We start from the raw sequence: 21,711 nt of genomic DNA, 5'->3' as shown, positions 1-21,711 counted from the left end.
TCTACATCGTACTGAAAGTGTTGATATAGTATTCATTCAAATTCTTTTTGTAAATTTGTTTTGTGTGGCAGATATGAGAGTATCGAAGAGACAGGCACCTCTTGGACAGTGGTCAGCCCCATTGTCTTTACTTACAAGGTAACCGAGGCTCAGAACTTGCTGGACCCATGCAACGACACACTCCTACTGGGTCACATCACCGACCCACAGCAGGTGGAGGACATGAAAAAGTCAAGCAAGCCACTCAAACGCTTTGTAGTCGTTGACCAGGAAGTGTTCAAAATCTACGGCTCCAAGCTAACCGAGTACTTAGAGGCCAACAATGTCCTGTACAAGATCTTGGCTCTACCCACCACTGAGGAGAACAAATCCATGGAGATGGCCTTGAAGATCATAGAAGAGGTCAACACCTTCTCCCTTGACCGGCGCAGAGAGCCTATCATTGCCATGGGTGGAGGGGTGTGCCTGGACATAGTTGGCTTGGCTGCATCACTCTACAGAAGACGCACTCCTTACATCAGGGTCCCAACCACCCTGCTCTCCTACATTGATGCTAGCGTGGGGGCAAAGACAGGGGTTAACTTTGCAAACTGCAAGAACAAGCTAGGTGCCTACATTCCGCCCACCGCCGTCTTCCTTGACCTGTCCTTCATAAAAACCATTCCTCGACGGCACATCTCCAATGGGCTGGCAGAGATGTTAAAGGTAAATATTCCTGGTTGTGGATTAGACATTGCAGTTGAACACTCGTCATATAGAACAGCAAGCCATCCAGGAGTCACAGCTTTCCAATTCTTACGATAGGAGCAGAAGTAGTACCTTGATACACTTACTGATACAGAGAAATGTTTTGTTTACCTGGTTCCATTTAGATGGCCTTGATGAAGCACAGGGGCCTCTTTGAGCTTCTTGAGGAACATGGTCAAATGCTGTTGGACACGAAATTCCAGGCTGACAACAGTAGATACGGGCACAACCACATACAGGCTGCATCACAAGCAACTCGCATAGCCATCACCACCATGCTCGAGGAGCTCGCCCCAAACCTTTGGGAGGATGACCTCAACAGACTTGTGGACTTTGGCCACCTTATCAGTCCAGCACTTGAGATGGTAAGTGGTTCCTTGAGGCAGAACAAAGCTGAACACTATTAATACACACTATGGTACACATTGCCCACATTTGATTCAATTTTTCTCCTCCATACAGAAAGTTCTCCCATCTCTGCTGCATGGTGAGGCAGTGAACATTGATATGTCTTACATGGTTTACGTGTCTCAAGAGAGTGGTCTATTGACAGAGGAGGAGAAGCAAAGGATCATCAGGTGCATGGTGGGCCTGGAACTCCCTGTCTGGCATGAGGCATGTGCTATGGAGCTCATACAGAAGTCTTTGCAGGACAGGCTGAAGCACTCTGGCGGCCTGTTCAGGATGCCTCTGCCTGTTGGTCTTGGGCAAGCAGGTAAGAGTCACCATTGTGAACCCGTCCTCACAACAAAAAAAAAACGATAGCATTGGCACTGTCTTCAAAATGCCTGAAACTGTTGCTGTTCTGTTCACAGAATTTGTGTCATATAGTTGCACACAGATGGTTCCTGTTACCCAGAGTTCATGCAATAAAAGGATGGTGTTGTAAACTCATGTTCTCTTTGATCTGTTCCTTTCATTGCAGATATTTTCAATAACACATCTAATGAGATCCTGCACAGAGCTTACGAAAAATGGTGCGATGAGCTGAGCGTTTCCTCAGACAGCAACTGCGACCCTTCACCTGCCCGTATACCAACGCTGCATCAGTTTTAGTCTGTTCAAGTGCATAAGTGTATAAGCTCGAGTTTTTCGTTCGTCAAACTGACGGGGTCAAAGCTGAAATTAAAAAAAGACGTTTCACGTGACATTGTGTTTCATAGTGTGATTAATCTGTACTGTATGCATAGCAAAAGGCTAGCAAGTAATGTATCAACCAGCTTGCTTACTACTCACCTGTTATGACTGAAATAAACCAGTACTTTCATTAAATATGTAATCTGTTCAGACTCAGATTCAGATATAATTAATGTAGATGACTGTAAAATAATTTGATAAGACGTGTTCAGTGTATTTTATAACATATTTTTTTGGATCCTTAGTGACCTGTGACCCTCGACGATCAAATTCCACTCAGTTCATCCTTGAGTCCAAGTGTCCAAAAGCTCTGTACAGACATAAAAAAATATTATTTTTATGTACATGGATTTTTACTCAGCTCTGAGAGATTGAACATGATGAAGAAATCATTCAGTGATGCGTGTCTACAAAGCAGCTGAAACATTTGGGACAAACGCTGCTCTGAGCCTTTGTTAGCATATAAACAATATTTTGGTATATTTATTCCTTGAATTTTATTTTACATTGAATATAAACATATATAAGTATGATGCTGTATCATGTCAGAAATTCTTTAAGTTCAACCAGGGCTCAAAATTGAATAAAATCCGCGTCAGCTAGTTGATCAAAGTTTTTTTTGACTAGACTTTAGTTAAAAAAAAATTAAAAAACAAGCACTAGCAATATTAGGTCAATTTACCCTTTATAGTCAGAGTTTATTTTTCTCTCCAAGTGTCTAATTTACCTTTATCCAAATTAGGGCATAAGTACAAATTAAGTTTATGTTGTCTGACAATGCAATAGAGTAAGAAAAAGATCACTGAGCCATTATAAATTTTCAAATTCCTCAGGGGAAAAATAAAAAAATCTTTAGAACGGGTACAAACACAATGAAATCTCAGCGAGTAAAAGAACAAAAATAAAAATAAATAAATGATAATGATATAATACATCATATGGTCGACGTTTGTTTTTTCTACTGGATACATGAGGGCATGGGGGAAAATATAAATTTAAATATCTTTAGAACAGTGACAATGCAATTCTATGCAGTGACAGTGCAATACTTTCATATCATTTCATATAATTGCAGGCATTTTATCTTCTGGCTATGAAGAGTAAATTCTGAGGTGGGATCTGTCAGGGATCAAGATCATATGACTGAATCAACACAGTGTATAATGGAGAAACAGGAATGAACAAAAGGTCACAGTAGCATAAAAAAGATTCAGCGATAAATGGGCAAACAAGACGAAATATGGAGTCGTTATGAAATTTGCGCCTGAGTTCCGTCATCCACTCAGTCATTTCAAGTCACTTTAATGTAGGTGCCTTTTTGATGGGTTTCTACAGACGGGGAGTGTCAGTGTGTGGGAGGATGCTAACAGCTGTGCTCCTTGTCATCCATACTGGAGCTGGAACTGTGGTGGCTGCTAACGTTGGAGCCTTCCGGGGACATAGAGGACAGCAGGGGATCGCTGCATGAAATCGACGACAGGGTGTTGTCCCTTGCCAACTCCTTCATTTTAAGGGTCCTGGAGTTCCCATAGGGGCCAGGGTCCGCAGCGTCTGCAGGAATGTGGTCAAAGGTGATGGTGCCGTTGTTGAGGTCCAGTGTGGTTGGAGGCGACATGTCAGGAGCCGAGCCATGCTGGTAGAGCTCAGAGGGGCAGTCGCCGAGGAGGGGCTCCTGTTTAATGGCTCGGGCTAGTAACTCTGATGTGCAGACAGACGGAGATGACACCACTGTGAGACCATGAGCCCGGGCCTGGATCTCTAACTCCTAGATGAATAAACAAATAAATAAACCATGTCTACTTTTAAACTTTATAGATATATTTATAAATACACACATCCTATATGTTTAGAACACAAAATGGCACTAGTAAAGGATCATTTTCTTATTGATGGGGACCAAAACATTTGGGGAAATGTGCAATTTTTCAGTTTCTAGTTTTCTTGCAAAGAATTAGATGAGAAAAAAAACTGATTCCACTCTCAAGGCAACATGCAGTTAGCTTTGCTTTGCAAAAAGAAAGACAGAGATACAACTGGCCTGGCTCTGTCCACAGTTTAAAAAAAAAGCACTGCCTGAAAGCAAATTTAAAACTCATCAGTTGACATGTTAACTGTGATCATGTTTGTATTCAATAAATTAAAAGAGGGAATACGGGTTTACACAAGTTCGACAAAATGTACTAATGTATGTATTAAAAGCACTATGTGTTGTTTTTAACTTTTTAACTTAACAGACTAATCACTCGTACAAGATTTACTGTAAACCTACAGGATACACAAAATGAATTAGTGAGCTGTAGAGGTGCTAGAGTGTAAAGTCTTTCCCCTATTCATGCAAAGCCACAGTAACCAGCTGCTTGTTTTAGCATCATGTTAAATGGACAGATAGGAGAGAGGCATTAATACTTTCATCTGAACCTCAACGAGGAAGCAGTTTTCAATAATATATTCATAAAGTAATACATGCTTCGTCATAATCATGCCGGGTAAAATATGTCGTAACATTAACTTTGTCAATTGGACACAGGCTGCAGGACAAGACGTAGGACACAAAAGCAAGTATTTAGCCATGTAATATTTATATTACATGGCTAAATATTGTGGTATTATGGTATAGACTGTGGTCTCTTCTAGTTGCACAGATGATCCAAATACCCCTAAACAGTTAAAATATAGTCGAGATGTACTGTGTATCTTTTCTCAGTTTACTATCTGACTTTGGTGCTTTGTTCCACTTTTTTTTTTTCCATGACTTGAAATTATGGCAAAAGTGTATTGACATGTCCTGTTACTACCATCTTAGAATAACTCACCTGTATACGAAGCATCAGGTGGCGGTTAGCGTGCTCCACCTTCCTCTGTCTGCACTCGAGCTCCTTGGCTCTCTGCTGCTCCCGCTGTAGCTTCCTGATATAGTCCACCGAGGCCTTCAGAATGGTGCCCTTATTCCAGCGCATGTCTCTGGGGTATGCAGGAGACAAAGATCTACAGTCAGCGAGTCTGCTGAGCAGCTGACCAGCTGACCAGAACAGCAACCGGATTCTTTACAGCCGCTCTGAGCAAACATGCCATCGCACTAAAAGGACACTTGAACACATGGAGTGGAGGATGTTGGAAATAAAGAATAAGAATGAATAGACAGACAAACAGATAGACGTGGTGGGCACACTCCACGACACACGTAAATACAAACAGGACAATACTTACGGGTCATTTGACTTGGGAATCAAAGTTCCCAGCTCTTTGATACGGTCGTTGATGTTGAATCTCCGTCTCCGTTCAACTACAGTTAATGTCAAATGGGATATACGGTCAGTACAGCAGCCTTGTAATCCGGTCTGTTCAGTCTAACTTCAAGTTTTAGAATAAATGAGTGTAAATTTATATTTTGAAATGTATATAAACATTCTACTTATCTTAAATAGTAAAAAATGAAGAAAAAAAATATTTTGAATTTACTAACAGGACAAAAATGCTAAAAAATAAAATATATAAAACAAATGATGAGAGTATTAACACTGCACACCATTTCTTTCAGGAGATCTGATTCATCATTTTATACCTAACAAGCAGCCTCCCATTTTGCTATAGAAATACTGCATATTAATATAAGTAAATATCCAGAGAATCACTGAGAGAATGAGCTCTAAAAATTGGATTGTGTGGACTTACTTAAGTTGTGGTTGTCCTTCTTCTGTCTCTCTTTGGCAAGAGCACGGACTTCAGCCTCTGTGAACCAAAGAGAAATGTGAATGTCAGCGCATGAGAAAACAAACCATCATTGAGTTGAATGGGTAATAAGACACTAGATATGTAAAATGATCGCATGGAAGCATTGCACATATTGTAAATGAATTGTCCACCTTTGCACATTTAAGATGTGTTAATTTTATGCTGCATAATCACGGCTAGTAAAAAAAAGTCAATTCGCTCTTCAATTTCTATCATGCCAGTTTATTCATATTGTGTGCGATTTAGTCATACAAAAAATACTTTACATACAATTCATGAAAATCAGATTTTACAGTGTTCAACACTTCAACTTCTTTCACTTTCGTTCATTTTGCTTTGCTTACCTACTGGAAAGCCGTCTGGCCTTTGATAGTTTTCGTACTGGCCACTGGATCCAGACTTGTCCAGTACTTGCTTCATGCCAGGAGCTGGAGTAATTATTTGGCAAATAATTTACTTATTGGTATCTAGTGCATTTCCAAATTGCACACAATATCGACAATGGCCAACAAGAATACTCTCACGTTCTACATTCTGATGGAAACACGTTTAATTTAGTCCTTGATTAGGATTTAGCAGTTATTTACAGTATAACTGAACAAGTCATGTATGAGACCTTAGACAAATGACAAACTTTTCATGAAGTTATAGGTTTATAGAAAGTGGTCGGTTTTCAGGAACACATAGGGTTTGAATTTACAGCACTCGTGTGTGACTCTCATTTAAAGTGAGCCGGGAGCGGTATAATACATAGGAACTGTAAATCAACAGTAAAAAGAATACAAAAATAGGGACAATCCCAGATAAATGTGAAATGTGTTTTTCTCAGTGGTTTACCTGAGTATTCCCTTTTGATGCTGGATTGACAGGAGAGGCCCGGGAGTGGAAGTCCTTGATTGCCATACACATCAAGAAGGCTGCCAGACACAGGGAGCTACAGAGCATGAAACAAAATGTCCGATGTGTAGTTATGACAATTAGGTATTAATAACTGTTTCCTGTGTCATAGAGCGACATCATCCATTTGCTGTCATATGCAGTCATATCCTTTCAAAGAGGTACGTATCACTAACAATTACCGTGTTGTTAAGTTGGAGTCCTGGGTCCATCAGTCCAAGAACATCTTCATTATAACTGGACTCCAAGCTAATAATATCATCAATGACATCATCCATCTGTAAAAATAAAAATCACATTTGATTTTGGGAGCGATAAAGCAACAAATGTTTGTCATTACATCATATCGGGGCTTCTGAATGTGATGAAATCAAAGGGTCATTAGCCGACGTACCTCTTTCTCACAGTTGGAGCTGAGGGTGAGCAGGGCCATGGGACTGTTGGGGGCGCTGCTGCCGGGCCCCGGCGGCATGCCGTGTTCAGGGGGCTGACTGGGGCACTGGTTGCCGGCTTTGCCACCCAGGGTTGTGGACAGATACTGCCTCACCTGCTGCCTCTGAGCCTGCTGGATCTGGTACTTTGTGGGATTATCCAGGTGGGACTGCACCTACGTGAGCAAGACCAAAACGACTGAATACAACGGCAGATTTTCAAATAAGTCGTCGATCAAAGCTTGCTTATGACAGCATATATATATATATATATATATATATATATATATATATATATACTTATATACATTTTGGTTTATATAGTAAGGTAGAAGGCAATGATTGAAGATCACAAACAAAAGCTTATTCGAAAAAAAAAAAAAGTATAAGGCCGTAATCTGAGGAAACATGTTTAAAGTACATACAAAATAAGTGCGTGGATTTCAATCTAAAATACGGCCTTGAATGCGTTCACAGCATTATGATTAAAATAAGTAAAATCTGTCAATAAAGACGCTTATATAGATTAAGTTTCATTGTGGGGCTTCTATGTTAAATTCAAATCATAAGCTTTGCTTCCAAAGTAAATACTAAAAATGTACAAAGCAAATACAAATTGTAGTTGAATAAACCTTTTTTACTACTGTATTATGTTGTTCACTGTAGCTTAAAAATTCCCACCAATTTGAAGCTGACTAAACTCCTTACAACACGCTATTCATGCTATGCTGAGTCGTAGAAATGTGTTGAAGCAGTTCTTTTTCCTTAAATGACTTCAAATCTTTCAATTACAGGCTGAAGGACTGATCTCAAGTGTACAATGCATATTTAAGCATCATTCACGCCGACAGGAAATGGACCAAAACTCTTTTCTCCATGAAAGGGACACTGAGGAGCATTACAGCTGTGTCACATGATCTATGGCCGGTTAAAGTTAAGGCAACAACTTTGCATCTTTTAGCCTTTGCTATGTTAATGTGTGGTTCTCATGGCATCAACAGACGTGTTGAAGGTACATAAAAGGTCAAGCAGAGAATAAGGCACACCATGTGAATGTACATACTGTAGATAAATGCAATTTTGATCACAACATATAGGTAGAAATAAAATATTAACAGCTCTGGAAATTTCAACAACGTATTGAATGAGAAATCAACCCATCTCACCTGATAGTGGCTGTATTCAAGCATCTCCATCATGTTATATGAGTAGTATTCGATAAAAACAATTTACATACAGTATATAATCCCTTTTATCTTGTTAGCCTACAGTGTGGACAGCAAGCTAGTTTGTGCAAATCTGAGAGCAGTCACTAGTCCTGCTTAATTTATCCAAGGCTCAAGGCTCATTAGTTATGCAAGTTAAGAAATGGAGGAGGACACTGAGACACATCCTCCCACTACTGTGTTGTTCCAGCTTAACTATGAATTTATGTCTTTATGGAGCCCATTTGACGTCACCACCTCCAGCTCACAAAGGCGTCTTTCTACTGATCACCCCGTAGTCTGCGAACTGAAGCTTGCTTAAGGCCAACTAACGTTTAATCTTTAGTTCTGCTCATCTAGTATAAAACATTATTTGTTCTGAGCGCCAGCAACACAATTGACCCCACTGTTTCACAACAAACTGGCCATATTAAAAACCAAATGTATGGTGTGTTTACCAATCCGCCCATTTTTTCGGGATTTTCAGAGGTTGATTACATTTAAACGTCAATTGTTATGCAGTCACATTTCCGGGGGTGAAGAAGGTGAAGGGCTCAGGCTGAAAGTGTTTTCAGGCTCAAGGGTTTCAGAGAAACATATTTAATTTGACGCTTCAAATGTTTGTTTTTTTCCAACATAGGTCAGCTCCCTTTGTACTAGAAAGCAATTGATATCAACTCCAATAATAGCAGAGCAGCAGTCAAATAGAGCATTTCTGCTCCAAAGCTTTTTATAGGCTTTATTTTGTCAGTCGATCGTGGCACTGAGCGCAGTGGAAAGGTGCACTGCAAAAATAAACTGTAGGCCGGGATGCATGGTCCAGCTGTGGCTTAGAATGAGGTTCCAATTCACCTTTTGGAACCAAGCAAACATTTGATAGACATTTATCTTTCTGCTATCCAGACTCATAGACAGACTTATCAGATACAAAGTGCATTTAGGTAACTCAAATCATGAGAATTTCAATGCGGTATTATTGCTTCCACCGAGGAGGATATGTTTTCACCCTTGTCTTTTCATTGCTTGGTTGGTTGGTTGGTTGGTTGCCTGAAATACGAAAAAACAAATGTCCACGAAACTGGGTGGAAGGATGAGCCCTCGGCCAAGAAAGAGCCCATCAAATTTTGGCATGGATCCAGAAAAAGGGCTGATCCATAATTTTTTTTTAAATCCCTTTTCTTTAACATTGCGAGATGGGCCGCTTTCCCAGGGAATAATACTTGGATCTTGTTGGAAAAGAAAATATATATATAACTACGGGACTGATATCTATGAGTGTGCGCAATTTGGTGCAGTTTGATTTTGAATTTAAGGGGATTGTTGAGCCATTCTAGTTAAGATTTGTTTGTTTGTTTTTTGTTCCCTTATTCTTAAGACAAAGTTATTGCCAAAACATCAATGTTTATAAAATATAATGAAAAGATGTATGTGGACTGGCAACCTGTCCAGGGTGTACCCCGTCTCTCACCGTCCCCACCTTAAAGGATATGCATAATGACTGAATAAACCATAGACCAGTGACATAGTATTTGCAGTTACATGTGTAAACTTTAGGTAGTTACAGTTCTTCATCCAGACAGTGCAGTCAGTCCAAAAGCAATTACTTTAACATGACATTAAGTTGTACAAAAGTCTCAATTGTCCATAGACTACTGTCCTTTGTGTTTATTTAAAATGTTTATTCATTCATAATGACTCTTTTGTTCCAAGCTCGCAGCAACACTGGATAAACTGCGTATGCTTTTGTGCCACCGACTGCAGGCACTTTTTAAGGCTGTAATATCATCAGAGGGATAACATCAATGTCACGCAAAATTCTTTTTTCAATCTGGCTCCCTAATTTAACATTTCATTATTTTGCCGCAGGGCTGCCAAATATTTATGCACTCAACTGAAAGTACATCAAATGTTTTGCTCTTACAAAACTGGAGCATCAATCATTTACAGCATTGCAACTTATATTTCCTGAATTTTTCCTGCTCGCAGAGGCAGAGCACACTTGACACACTGCATTTGAAGCTGATTATACGCGTCTGTATTAATGATGGTGAATAGTAATCTATTCTCAGAATCCAAAATTGATCCAAGGAATTGCACTGCTTAAGAGGAACTGCACGTGTGATGAAGTGCGATCATTTGTGCGGCTAACCGATGGAAACGCTTGCCGTTGCATCTCGTGTAACGCTGCAAGGACACACAGCATCATGCCTTTGTCTGTATTTATTGGAAACTCATCAGGAGCTGGAGAGGTGAACACAAACACAAGAGAAGTGCCCCTGGCTGGACAGAACCTTATACCATACAACAGAGGAAGCATTCTTTCTAAACTCATAGTAGAGTGTTTCTTTGTCTCCCCATCCACTCTGTGGCCTTTTCCTTCAGCCAAACCTTTGGGTTAAGAGGGAACTGTTAACAAGGGATGTATTTCATTTATCCCTACAGCAAGCTGAGCTCTCACTTTATTTGTAGACTCTTTATGAGATAGGCATTTATTACCTTCTGAAGGAGAGCACATGGGTCCATGTTTTAGACTTCTGCCCTGAGGACACATAACGTTTCGAGAAACAGTCGTCACTCCTTGACCCCTGAAGAGAAACAGATCCATTCATATCTCTCAACCAGCTCCACACTGTTCTCTGCATGCTTGGCCATGCAGAGAATTGAGGGCATTTTGTTAAAGGAGGATGCTAAACATTTACTGTGCGTGGAAATTTGAGCGGATGGCTGCCACAGTAGAGCTACGTCGCTGTCAAATCACATCAAAGGCAACGACTTGTTAAAAGCACAAAGAATGGATGGATAGACGCGGGTGGAGTGGGATTAAAAATAGGCCTGGTTAGTAGTTTGATCCCAGCTCCTCCAGTATGCATGCCGAAGTGTCCTTGGGCAAGACACTGAACCACCAAATTTCCCCTTTTACGGCTGTTGCATAGGCGTGTAAATGATGTATGATGGGGAAAAAATGTGCATGCGAATGGGTGAAGGTAGCTTGTTGTGTATAGCGCTTGGTGGTTAATAAGAGTAGAAAAAGTAGTATTTATATATATGAATACAGTCCATTTACCATTTTGACTCTGATATTTTATTACATTATAGTCTATAGATGTAATGATTCAATTTTATTATTGGAAAAACACCTTTTCATATCGAAGCCCACATTTATAACTACAGAGTAGCTCCATTCTCACAAATGACCAAATACGTTTAGTACAAAGAGAGAGATTCCAATTCTAAACTGGACACTACAGAAGTAAACAGCATATATACATTTTATATGTATTCTTTTTTTCTGTTCAGTTTTTTTTGACTTGCTCTTTGTGTAAATTGAATCCACAGTCCCAGTGCTTCCATTGTGGATAGATAAGAAGTACTTATAATGAACCATAAACCATGTAAATCAGAGATAAATTATTATCCTTCGATGACTCAGCCATATGCTGGTATTCTTCATAACGCCTGATTTTTTACATGTATTGATGTGATTTCATGGTGATTTGATTTGATGGTGTGGCAGGGATTCAGGTTTAGAAAATATTTGCTTAATGTTGACAATGAGGTTTACACATGCATAGCTTAAAAAACTAAATGACCCAAAATCTAAACCCCTAAAGGTCTGCAATATTCATTGTGGTCAATATATCCTCAAAACAAACAATGTCATGTTGTCCACCATGAATGGCGAGGTTGGAAGTTGAGTGTGGTTGAAAGGGGCATTAGGATGGAACATTATGTGATTTCTTGTATAATAATAGACATTTTGGAATTAGCTAGAGAGCATGTCACTGGAGTCACCAACACAATTATATGCCAGGACTAGGGACCTTTGGAACATATATTCAGTTATGGCTATGATATTGGACCATGAGTTATTTAATTAGTACACCATACACAAAGGACATATGTCACACTCAAATTGATTTTATCTATGCTTGTTAACATGACTTCAATAAAACCTTTAGTGAGTAAAAAGCTAAAAGGAGTCATTTATCAAAGCACTTTTTACAAATAAAAAACATATAAAACACTAAATAAAAAGAAATATTTCCAGCAGCTTTGACTTTCTGGCTGAAAGAGATGAATACGCATCAGCAGTAAGGGGGTGGACAACAAAGGACAGGATTGATAGCGATTGTTTTCTTGATTTAACTTTATTTTTTATTTTACTTTTTTGTTTTAATTTAAGGAATACAGTATATACAACATTGATTGAAGTATAACTTGTATCATTAAGGATCAAAATCTTACATTTGTTCCCACGCAGCTATTTTTAACTTAAGATGTTATAAACTTCACTGATACTGTTCTTAAAACTATATTCGGTCATATAAATTGATAAATTTCAATCCTGTTGATCTTTTATACATATTATTATTTTAATATATATCCTACTTTTACTTTTAGTAGTAGTTTATATTTACACTTAAATAAAGTAATAATAAAGAACTGATAATAGTAGTAAGAAAACCCCGACAATACTCCAATAATTTCATGTGCACATGAAATTAAGTGGAACTCCAGGTCCAAGTGTTTTTGGATAATGAAAAATCATTTGTTTGTTGAATAATTACATTCCATCATTAAATTTTAATCATATTTATCTTCATTTTAATCTGCTATTCAATACTTAATAATACAAGCATGGATACTTTGTTTTCATAGGACATAATTCTGGAATGGAAAGCGTCATTGGGAATCACTACCCTAAATGACATCACGGAAATATCTGATGACATATTAAAAAGGCCAGTTGACCTAAAATCCAAGCAAATTCCAACTCCACAATGGCTTGTGTGCACAAGATAAACCGTCCACACAATGTCAGCTTTCATGACAGAAATACAGATAAAGGAATACAGTTCACAGAGCAGAGATTCAAAGGGAAGGGTGGTAAGGGTTCTTCTAATTAGCAAGCAGATTCCCAGGTTGTTGAAAGCTGATCTGTATTCCAGTGACTAATGCAATGTAATGTGAATTCACCAAGACCTATGCAGTTGCCTATACCACATCACATTTTGCAAATGTCAAGCAACTTGTTGCGGTGGAGTGATTCTAGTGTTAGGAGGAATGCAGACGACACGATCATGAAATAATTAGCTATAGAACAGAGTCAATTACTATTAAATAAAAAGCAATAGTTGTTTCAAGCTTCAGCAAACTCAATATTTTTCAGGCTTTTCACACATACCTTAGACCTGTATCTTTGGTGAGCATATTTTCTGCTCGCATGTGTGGGTGACAGTAAAGATACAGTATCTGGTTATTAGCACGTGTTTTAGACTGCATGCCAATGAATGATGATATTTCCAGTAACCTTCTGTTTTATTGGATTAGTAGCAGAGCAAATCTGCTGTGACAGAAATTACAAACAGCGCACTAAATAGTTGCAAAATCAAGATCACAGTGAAACTTTTCCACAATTATACTACTATGAAGAGGAGATGGAGTTTATGTTATACAGCAGCAGTAAGTTTTATTGTCCCTGTGACGATGCTATTTTAGCTATACTCTCGTCCCAGATACCCCAGTTCAGCCCACACATCAGATAACAAATCAAGACCTTTGGTAGAGTTTGAATGGAGGTTGCTGTTGCGCAAAACTACAGACTAATCTTCCCCTACTGGAAACCATTGTGAATAACATTACTGCAATTTATCTCAACTTTTTGTGCCAATAGGTCCTCAGGGGCTCTTTGAGGATATTAGCATCTCAATATGCGATGGACTTTTGTCAGAGTCACTGAATAAATGACCTTAAATGCTAGTGTCGGGATGCAGCATACTCAAAATGCTAATGGTAACATACTAACATTTTCTTAGTGTGTTAGCATGTGTTGACAGTTGGTAATTCGCAGCATGGCTGATGGGGATGTCATTATAGCTTGGCATTCATTCAGTCATTCAGTATCATACATAAAACAAAGTAAAAACATTCAGCAACCCTTGTTATTAATGACACCAGTGGCCATTGAGGGAACTTTGGTCAGCATCCTGTTGCTCGCACTCATAGGTAGGTGCAAGCAAGCATCCTTGGCATTGGGCACTCCCCACCATATTCTCCTTCTGAATGAGGTTTCAGCTTCTTAGCTATTAGCTCACTCATGGCAAAACATGCATGTTACACAACATTGTCTCACCCTAACCCGCAAAAGAGGCCAGGACATCTCTTTATCCAAGAGAATATGTCCTTGACACTCCAGTTAAGATGCATGTTTCCACCTGTAACTATGCTTGAGATTGGCCTTTTCATCAATGTAAGCACTTACTGTACAGTAAAGGGCACACTGGCTTGGACACACTGGCTGGCCTTTTACTTCAACAAAAAGTAATTGTTTGTCCATTTCTTTTGGAAAGTGTGACCTTCCATATCTACTTTTATTTTCTTGGCAGCCATGATATTTGTAAGTGATGACATGTAACAGCTACAAGTGTTTTGTTCACTCTGACCCAGATCTGTATACAGCCAGGAAGGCTGTGGGAACAGGTCGTATTGACGACTTGAATCATGGGCCACATCAAACGGTCTTTTTGGGTGTATATGGCCAAGAGGTCGAATATTCCTGATGAAATCCGTTTTCATTGAGTCATACAATTTCTGCATTATATGATATGTGATATGTTCGCTGGTTAGCCAGCTATTTAGCTCAATTAGTTGGATGATAATGAACTAGATAGAATATTATGGATAAGATGTGTTGCCAAAATTAATTTTTGTTGTTTTAGTTTTGATTACAATTCTTATATTGCAAAACAAATGTGCTCACTTTTCAGTCGAAAAAGTACTTTCATTAGAGCCAGACCAATATATCAGTTGGCAAATAATGAACCTTGTTAACATTTGCTGATATGAAAACCTTTCTTCTTCAGAATAAACAATGCAGAGATGATTTTATTTTTGAATTTCAAATAATAATGAAAATGTTTCTTTTCTTTATTCAAGTTCTACTGTATATATTTGGTTTTATTTGCATTTTTGTTTTTTTTCCTTTTATAATAAAGTTTATGGTTAAACTATTGAAAAAATCAAGCCTCAGTTATTCTAATGACATCTTAGGAATCATTGCCACTTAATATAAAACTACCCATTTCCTATATTTTTCGTTATTTCAGGATTCCAGTTCTGACGGATAATAAATGCCCTGTCAATGTTGTCCCAATGACAGTCACATTTGGGTTTGGTTAGACGGGCTTCATTAGATATTACTTTTTCTTTTGTTTTTTATGCTTACTTTGAGTTTGTATTGTATATATAGTCCAGGGTGCCAGTCGGTTGTTGATGCCTCCATTTATAAGTTAACATACTGCACACTGTTCGTGCTGAAGAGAAGCATTGGGACAAGGCACTAGGTGTCTTGCATCCTTTTACGTAGAATTCAGTCCTGAGGCTGTTCTAAGCAAGCGAGAAAGTTGCATTTGATAAAATTAAGAAGGTTACATTATAATACTCTCACACATGGCGATAAAAAAACGAATAGTACAGGATATAGCTTTTCGCTCCTACATGTTAAACCTTTAATTAAGATATGACAGGATCATTCAGGGAATCGCCAATGATTAATCCTGACGGGGACATGGGTATCATCATCTGTAACCATTTGAATACATTTTCAGTGAGAAGAGAATATCAAAAAGGATTTCAAGTTATTTTATATTAGCATTTAAACACTGCAAACACTCAGGAAATAGCTAGCATGGCTCTGTCCAAAGTCACCAGAACCATATCAGCATTTAATCATCTGCTAGCCACTTTCAGAGAGGCTTATTCTAGCTAGCTGCCATCTCCAACCTCCACCTAAGCTAACACAGCAAATAACCCATTGTTCCTAAAATTAGAGAAAGTTATGGCTTTACTGTACCATAATACCTTACAATACTCATCTTTACTGAATATATAATGACATGCAGAACACATTACGTACTATCAAAATTGCTTAAGCCACTAACCCTCAGATTTGTAATTGTGGTTAAAGTTGTGCTCTTCTTACAGTGGGTTATTGGGCAACCATTTAGGCCTACAGTGACAAGTACATCTGTGCATATTAATAAAATACATATAAAACATTACTACAATTAAGGGGCTATATTTTAGCTAAATGTTTTTTTCACCAGTAATTTGACACCATGAGAAGACACCAAAGTGATAATAGGAGCTGGGTTTTGAGACGAACAACTACCACATGTGCTGATTTTCTCCATCGCCTCGAGGAAGTATATTTTTCTCTCTTGCCTAATGCCCTTAGTAACAATTCTCTACAGCAAATAGCACGTACTTTAGAGACAGACCACTTTATCAAGAGGAGGAGCTTGGAACAAAGAGATGTTTTCTCTGCGCCTTACCCTGTGGCTACAGCAAGAATTTAACATCCGTCTGTGTGGGATAAGGAACATGCACTTGCTTCAGTGAAAAACAATAAAGCTTAATTTAGCAGCTACATAGACAGAGCCTCGTTATCATGCCTGGTGTGTTGCTATGCAATCTATCAGCTCAGCTTTTTAACAACAGACTTACACAGTAAAGTGATTCAAATGAGATACTGTATGTTTCCCATGAGCAACAAGGAAAAGCTCACACAGCACTATCTCTATACTTAACAGATGAAGTGCCATACAAAAAATTAAACACAAAAACTTGTCATTGTGGAAAAAGAACTGGCGGAAAATTTCTTGTGGTAGATATTAAAATTTGTGCAGACATGTCCCACACTTTGAAACTTTATCTTGAGAAATCAACTGGTTCTTAGAAATGGAGAACAGAGGTATACTCTGATAAGTTTCATGAACAAAAGGCTCTCTTTGCTCAGCCTCAGCTCAGTTTGAGACCTCAGAGTCTTCCCCGAAATTGAAAGAGCACAAACATGTAGCATTATTCAGCTCAATGTGCCTGGAGTTTGAGCAAAAGGTCAGTGTAAACCACTAAGAGCTGCACGTGGAGTTGTATCTGATGATTTTTAAAAGTCAGGGTTTTTCAAAGCCATCAAACAATACGACTATCTTTGATCCCATTGTTGACAGTGGGACACAGAACAGTTGCCTTGTTCAGAAAAAAACAATAACCCAATATTTCTGTATACAGCAAAAGAAGAATCACATATACAAAAAAAAGACTGAGATTTTAAAAAAGTGAGATTTACTCAGCTACTGTGCACACTACCACTGTTACAAAAGTGCTTATAAAGACAGTACAGAGCCTTTTTTAAATGATGGGTTATTAAAGGTTTATATACAAAAAGAACCCACAAGAGTTGAATTATGTGTTGACTGTAATGAATGATTACAGATGTTGGGTTAAGGAATTACAAAAGAGTAAGACAGAACATTAAAGTTTCAGACTGCAAACCAACCCCAAAAAAAGATTCAGGTGATAATTGTCTGTGGGTTTGTCACTATAAGCAACCGCCCTCTCACAATTCGCACAGCATGACAGCAAATCGCACATCACGACAACAAATCGCACAACACGACAGCAAATCACACAACACGACAGCATTTCACCGCAACATGATAGCAATTCACCACAGCAAAACAGCAATTAACCACAATAAGACAGCAATACACCACAAAACGACAGCAAATCACACAACACGACAGCAATTCAACACAACCACGACAGCAAATCACACAACACGACACCAATTTTACACAACACGACAGCAAATCACACAACACGAGAGCAATTCATCACGCTGTGGTGTTGTGCGAATTGCTGTCGCGTTGTGCGGATTGCTGTCGTGTTGTGTAAAATTGGTGTCGTGTTGTGTGATTTGCTGTCGTGGTTTGCACTTCAGGGCCACCGTAAAGATTTGATCCAAGCATGCACGGGAGAAGTGACAAGCAGAGAAGAAGAAAAAGGGAGCCTGGAGCTCCTGAAACGCCTCATCAATAGTCCGGCTGATGCTCCCCTAGAATTGCTATACCACAATGTTACAGAAGGGCATAAGGCATGTCTAACGGCTAGTCTCGACTGCCCCAAACAAAGCCAGATAAAACAAGAGCAGAGGCCTTCACTTCCTAGTCAAGCTAGGAGCGGTTGACCAATCACAACAAAGTTGGCCAGTTGACCAATCTGGCTGCTTTTCTTGTGAGATGGTGGTCAACGTTCCCTTCTATCTTGTACTTTTGTCACTCTTTCAGAGTTTACAAACTTAGCGCAGCTACCGACGGAGGAGACGAGCCTTCATTGCCTCTGTCATAGCGCAAATCAGCACATTCACCCGGGTGTGACATTCACATCTTTGCAGATCGGAGGTGAAGCCGATTATTACCCAGGTCTATTGCAGAGTCCTCCGACCCGGGGCTGAATGCCGATTAAACGATTTTCAAACTTAAGTGCAGAAGACCTTCAGACCTTCTCTGCCCTCGGCCAGCGAGAGCAAGAGCGGACCAAATGTCACTGCAAATGATGCAATCGGCCTAGAAAGAGGAGGAGGAGAGACAGAGGGTTAAGCGAAATCTGCTTGGAACCTTAGGCTGTTCCTCTACCCAGGCTACTTCTGGCTGATGTCCAGTCGCACGGAAATTAAATAGATTTTGTACTTTTGTTTTGTTATTATTTTTTAATTTTGAGTAGCATAGAGCGACTGCAATGGTAATTCTGTTGTGCAAAATGGCGTTGCATATTGATAAATTGAAACTTAATTGATCGTAATTCAACTGAATCCATGACAATTTTTACTTTACTTTCTATTCCCATCCCCCAAAGCTCCCAAGTTATGGAAAGTTGTTTTGATTTTCCCAGGGGGGCTTACAGTCTCAGAATTAAAAAAATTTAAAAAAAAACCTTACTTGGATTATCTTGCGGTGTATCAGTTGAGTTTCAGCTCAGGTTTGAACTCCAATTTTGATTATTTGTTGCTAACTTGTGAATTGAGTATGTAATAAAACTCTGCATGCCTGTGCCTTGATCTCGGATCACTTGATTCTAACTGGGGTCAGAGGTAACCTGGCTAATTAAGGGGCCCCCCTCCCCTTTTGGACAACCCCATCTGAGCTTTATGTTTTCACTTTCATGGTCTAGCAGCTCTGGCTGGTACATCTAAGCTAATTTTGCCTCGCCTGCACGGTTTTAGGGGGGGTCTCAGATAATCCACAGGTTAGGTTCAAACTGTCAAGAAGTGTTTGTCCAGGAAACTAGCATTGGTGTCTTGATTTTGTTCTGTGAAAATGCTACAGTATAAGAAAATGCTCTGCCACGTAGTTTTCCTGTCGTGTATTAGTGCAATTGTACTTTTCAGTTCATTTCTCTTCCAGCATAAACCTTAGCATAATTATCTCATGACATGGCAGAGTAATATCGTTACAAGGAAATAAACAACAACAAAGTCATTTCCTGTTTTGCCCATAGACACATATCCACGTGAGAAGAGAGAGCCACGTGCCGAGCGACACTGTGGCAAAATATCATTTTCATGCTGAAATTACTTGAAGTTGTATAGTGCTAAAGGATTATGTCACTCTGCTATCAATAAACCCACTGATACGTCAAAGATGAAAATGGCACTTCTCACAAGTTGACAAGTTATGTCATTCATGACCTTAAAAGAATGTCCCCATGACCCAACTGCAGAAACGCTACACTCATCTTGCAGAACATATTGAGCTTAATGATATCGCACATCCATATCTGTGATTACTGGCAGTATGGAAGACATTGTCAGAACTTGTAAGGATATTAAATCAATAATCACAACACTGATATCATTGTTATCACTTTGAGATTGCTTTTAGCAATGACAAGTGCTCTATAAATGAAATGTATTATTATCATTATTATAATAGTTGAAACTGTCTTTCACAACCATTTAAAATGCCTAAAGGGGGTGAAAACTAATACCTGGTTCTTATCTTTAACTGCCGCAAAATGCACTGATTATATTCAGTCAAGAAACATTCATCATAATTATCTAAAGGACTATGTAAGAGTTATTTACGGGACAAAAAAATATTTTTCATATGCCCATGTATTTCATAGGGTCCACATGGTCGCACCAGAAATCAAATGAATGAAAATATGTCAGTGTAGTGGAGCAAATAGGATTAAATGAGTTGAATGCCCAATGTCTGGAAACAGGAATTCTGTCAAGAGATAATCCCCTCTGTGGATTTACCCCACACCACTCAAGAGCTGACACAGATGTAAGAATTCTGCAGCCAAAGTGCATTATGTTGTTAAATTATTTGAAGAAAGGAACATCTACAAATCATCTACTTTCCAATACATGGACACGAGCATACACAAGAGAGCATCCACCACTTTGTTGAACACTGTCACCTTTCACATCACAGCTGTCGCTCATACAGGTGCACCAGACTGTTGGTAGACTTACCTTGAGAACTTCCAAGGGCGGTTGGCTCACAGCAGGCCGGCCGGGAGGAGGCGTTACATGGATGGTGAAGGAGTGTTGGGTGCTGTGATGTAAAAGGTCCTTGGTTCGCGTCTCTCCGTCCTCCCTGTGCTCTTGACCCGGGAGACGGGTAACAACCAGTTGCTCTCGGAGCCGGACCTGTGAGACGTCACAGCCAGGAGAGGGGGGTGTGGGGGGGGGACTCTGGAAGTGCTTGTAGAGACCATGCAGGTCCGGGGAAGCACTGAAGACCCCAGCCCACCCAAAGGCATAGAGAAGAGGGAGGAGTTAAACCAAACCAGGCTACCAGGCTAAATAACCTGCTTGTTTGTACATTCACAGCCAATGGCATTTCTCTGAGCCATCCTGAGTCAGTGAGCAGTATGTGGTATTGTAGGGGAGTACAATATGACGATTGAGAGAGAGGGAAGCCAGGGATTCTTTCACCGAGAATATGTTATTGTTCTTTGAATTGGGGTGAAAGATGCATTTATGTTTCAGGAAGTTATGCGATGTGTGCTAAACATCCACACAGTGCTCCCTAGTCCATTTTAGAAATGTTAACTGCTCCAATGTGAAATGTTAATGAAGATATTGCTTTATAAAATGTATTTTTGAACATCATATATTTTGTTTAACATATCTGTATAGTTGTATTTACATATTTTTTTGTTGGGAAGCAGGACAAAGTTGTAAACACTAAACACCAGCAAACTGGTTACACTCGCATCAAGCACAGCAAAATATTAGCATTCATCATGTTTGTATCCACCTGAAGACTAGAAATCCAATAGTTACTTTCCTTTGAGCTCTGCTTTGGTCTCCACCATATACTTTATTTAAAGATGGTTGACATAACAGCTCCCCAAAAGTGAAGACAAAACATCACTCCCTGGTGGCTGGCTACGGCATAGGTCATAAACCACACCTTTTCCATGTTAGCAGATGGGACATAGGGCAAACTAAAAAAGTTAATTACACATTTATAAAATTTTTCCCAAAGATTGTTTTCTTTCATTTTTGTTGTACTTATCAAACTGATGTATGTTCAATTGTTAATTTTTCTGATGTTTGGTTTTAAAGGAGACATATTATGCCCATATTCAGGTTCATACTTTTAGCTGGCTTATTACTTGAAAAGGTTAACATGCTCTAATGTTCAGCAAACACTTCAGTTTCCTCTTACTGTCCACTCCTGCGGCTCCTCTTTTCAACCTCTCTCTGA

At 39.2% G+C, this 21,711-nt stretch overlaps 2 protein-coding genes across 6 annotated transcripts in view; one reads left to right on the top strand and one right to left on the bottom strand.

Moving 5' to 3' along the window:
• eevs (2-epi-5-epi-valiolone synthase) overlaps positions 1-1,895 on the top strand; it is a 3,274-nt gene extending 1,379 nt beyond the window's left edge. The window contains exons 2-5 of the mRNA XM_035632250.2: positions 72-705; positions 873-1,112; positions 1,210-1,462; positions 1,673-1,895. Of these exons, the coding sequence (XP_035488143.1) occupies positions 72-705; positions 873-1,112; positions 1,210-1,462; positions 1,673-1,803 (1,258 nt within the window). The 3' untranslated portion in view covers positions 1,804-1,895. The remainder of the gene's footprint in view (positions 1-71; positions 706-872; positions 1,113-1,209; positions 1,463-1,672) is intronic.
• A 137-nt stretch (positions 1,896-2,032) lies between these two features.
• mitfa (melanocyte inducing transcription factor a) lies at positions 2,033-20,718 on the bottom strand. 5 transcript variants are annotated; one of them, XM_047332868.1, is made up of 9 exons: positions 20,469-20,716; positions 6,908-7,120; positions 6,696-6,791; positions 6,454-6,550; positions 5,961-6,044; positions 5,557-5,613; positions 5,092-5,167; positions 4,698-4,845; positions 2,033-3,649 (listed from the first exon to the last, which is right to left on the bottom strand). In XM_047332868.1, exons 2-9 carry the CDS (start codon positions 6,983-6,985, stop codon positions 3,248-3,250), a joined length of 1,038 nt encoding a protein of 345 aa, XP_047188824.1. In that variant the 5' UTR covers positions 6,986-7,120; positions 20,469-20,716; the 3' UTR covers positions 2,033-3,247. The 5 variants fall into 5 exon arrangements, with proteins under 5 accessions (XP_047188824.1, XP_035488144.1, XP_035488147.1 ...); XM_035632251.2 differs by lacking the exon at positions 20,469-20,716 and adding an exon at positions 8,111-8,236; XM_035632253.2 differs by lacking the exon at positions 20,469-20,716 and adding an exon at positions 8,111-8,236 and having other exon boundaries at positions 3,449-3,582.
• Between the last annotated feature and the right edge of the window lie 993 nt (positions 20,719-21,711).

Source organism: Scophthalmus maximus, chromosome 6 (genome assembly GCF_022379125.1).
Source record: "Scophthalmus maximus strain ysfricsl-2021 chromosome 6, ASM2237912v1, whole genome shotgun sequence".
NCBI classification, from domain to species: domain Eukaryota; kingdom Metazoa; phylum Chordata; class Actinopteri; order Pleuronectiformes; family Scophthalmidae; genus Scophthalmus; species Scophthalmus maximus.
Note: the sequence above shows the minus strand (reverse complement) of the source record. Positions and strands in the feature narration are given on the sequence as shown.

Coding starts and splice junctions, on each gene's coding strand:
- mitfa (XM_035632251.2), bottom strand. CDS start 8,143: ATGATGGAGATGCTTGAATACAGCCACTATCAG. Junction 6,792..6,907: donor GCTCCAACTGTGAGAAAGAG/GTACGTCGGCTA, acceptor TTATTTTTACAG/ATGGATGATGTCATTGATGA. Junction 4,846..5,091: donor ATTCCCAAGTCAAATGACCC/GTAAGTATTGTC, acceptor TGCATACCCCAG/AGACATGCGCTGGAATAAGG.